Below are 1,199 nucleotides of genomic sequence, written 5' to 3' on the forward strand. Positions count from 1 at the left end.
TAATTACACAAAAAAAAAATTTCAAGTGTGAAAATACTTAATAGTGAATCTATTATCCTTTTTTATTATAGGTAAATATTTACTTTGTTTATAAGACAATTAAGTATTATTCCATTGTTATTAATAAAATGCTACAAAAGAAAAAATTAGAACAAGGAAGAGGTTTGCATTAAAAGAAAGATAGTCTAGTGATGAATATACTACATATCTTTAAAGTTTAAACTGTTCTAATTTTGTTCTAAATTCTAGCTTCCTTATAGCTTGTAATTTGTAGAATCAAATTAAAAAATCACTCCTGTTAAAACATTTCTCTTATTTTGTATCACACATTCAAATATCTTATCAAATAATTAAGTATCATAAAACCATTCAATTATAATTTCAAGTCTGCTTGGAAATCCGTTTTTAAAAATGTAAAAACCGGTATACAAAATAGAAATTACATTTTTAATACCGGTATTGAAAAATTAAAACCAAAACCGAAAAATGTAGAAACCGGTATTCAAAACCGAAACCGAAACCGAACATTTTAGAAACCGATATTGAAAACCGAAACCGAAACCGAAAAATTTAGAAACCAGTATTCAAAACCGAAACCGAAACCGAAATTTCTTAATACCGTTATTGCTAAGTTAAAACTGAAATCGTAAAATTTAGAAACCGGTATTCAAAACCGAAATCGAAACCGAAATTATTTCAATCAGCTTCAAGCCCTGCTATAATGTCTACACTTTTAATTGTGTAAATAAACATTATTCATTAATTATAATCATAAAATATCTCAGAATACCAGTTGATAAACGAAAATTGTATTGTATTCCAGGTACTTGGATAATAATAAAATCAAAAACATCGAGACTGGGGCTTTTAATAACTTAACGAATTTGAAAGAATTACACTTGGCTTACAACAACATTCATAAGCTCGATTTGGAAATGTTTAAGGGACTTACAAAAATGAATACACTGTAAGTATCAAACACATTTTTCATGTGATCGTATTGTATAGCCGAGTGAAAATGACATTTTATATTTTATAATAGGTTTTTAGACCACAATATGATAAGAAATATTCCACCTGGAATATTCGATTCATTAACGTCGTTGAGTCTTTTGTAAGTCAGCATGAACTGCCTACAATATATTATATTTTATTAATATTATAATAATCGCTATACTTTCATTATCTGAATTATATAT

The 1,199-nt window shown here is 26.6% G+C and overlaps 1 protein-coding gene across 3 annotated transcripts in view; it reads left to right on the top strand.

Moving 5' to 3' along the window:
• The window catches only part of LOC100575370 (leucine-rich repeat and immunoglobulin-like domain-containing nogo receptor-interacting protein 2), a 78,037-nt gene that overhangs the window by 71,475 nt on the left and 5,363 nt on the right, over positions 1-1,199 (top strand). The window contains exons 24-25 of one of the 3 annotated variants that reach the window (XM_029490564.1): positions 824-967; positions 1,043-1,159. The exons of 1 other annotated variant lie outside the window; for it this stretch is intronic. In XM_029490564.1, the coding sequence (XP_029346424.1) occupies positions 824-967; positions 1,043-1,118 (220 nt within the window). In that variant the 3' untranslated portion in view covers positions 1,119-1,159. Of the gene's footprint in view, positions 1-823; positions 968-1,042; positions 1,160-1,199 lie in introns of those variants that run through there. One more of the 3 variants, XM_029490565.1, reaches the window with a different exon arrangement.

The sequence above is a fragment of the Acyrthosiphon pisum genome, chromosome A2 (assembly GCF_005508785.2).
Source record: "Acyrthosiphon pisum isolate AL4f chromosome A2, pea_aphid_22Mar2018_4r6ur, whole genome shotgun sequence".
Taxonomy (NCBI): domain Eukaryota; kingdom Metazoa; phylum Arthropoda; class Insecta; order Hemiptera; family Aphididae; genus Acyrthosiphon; species Acyrthosiphon pisum.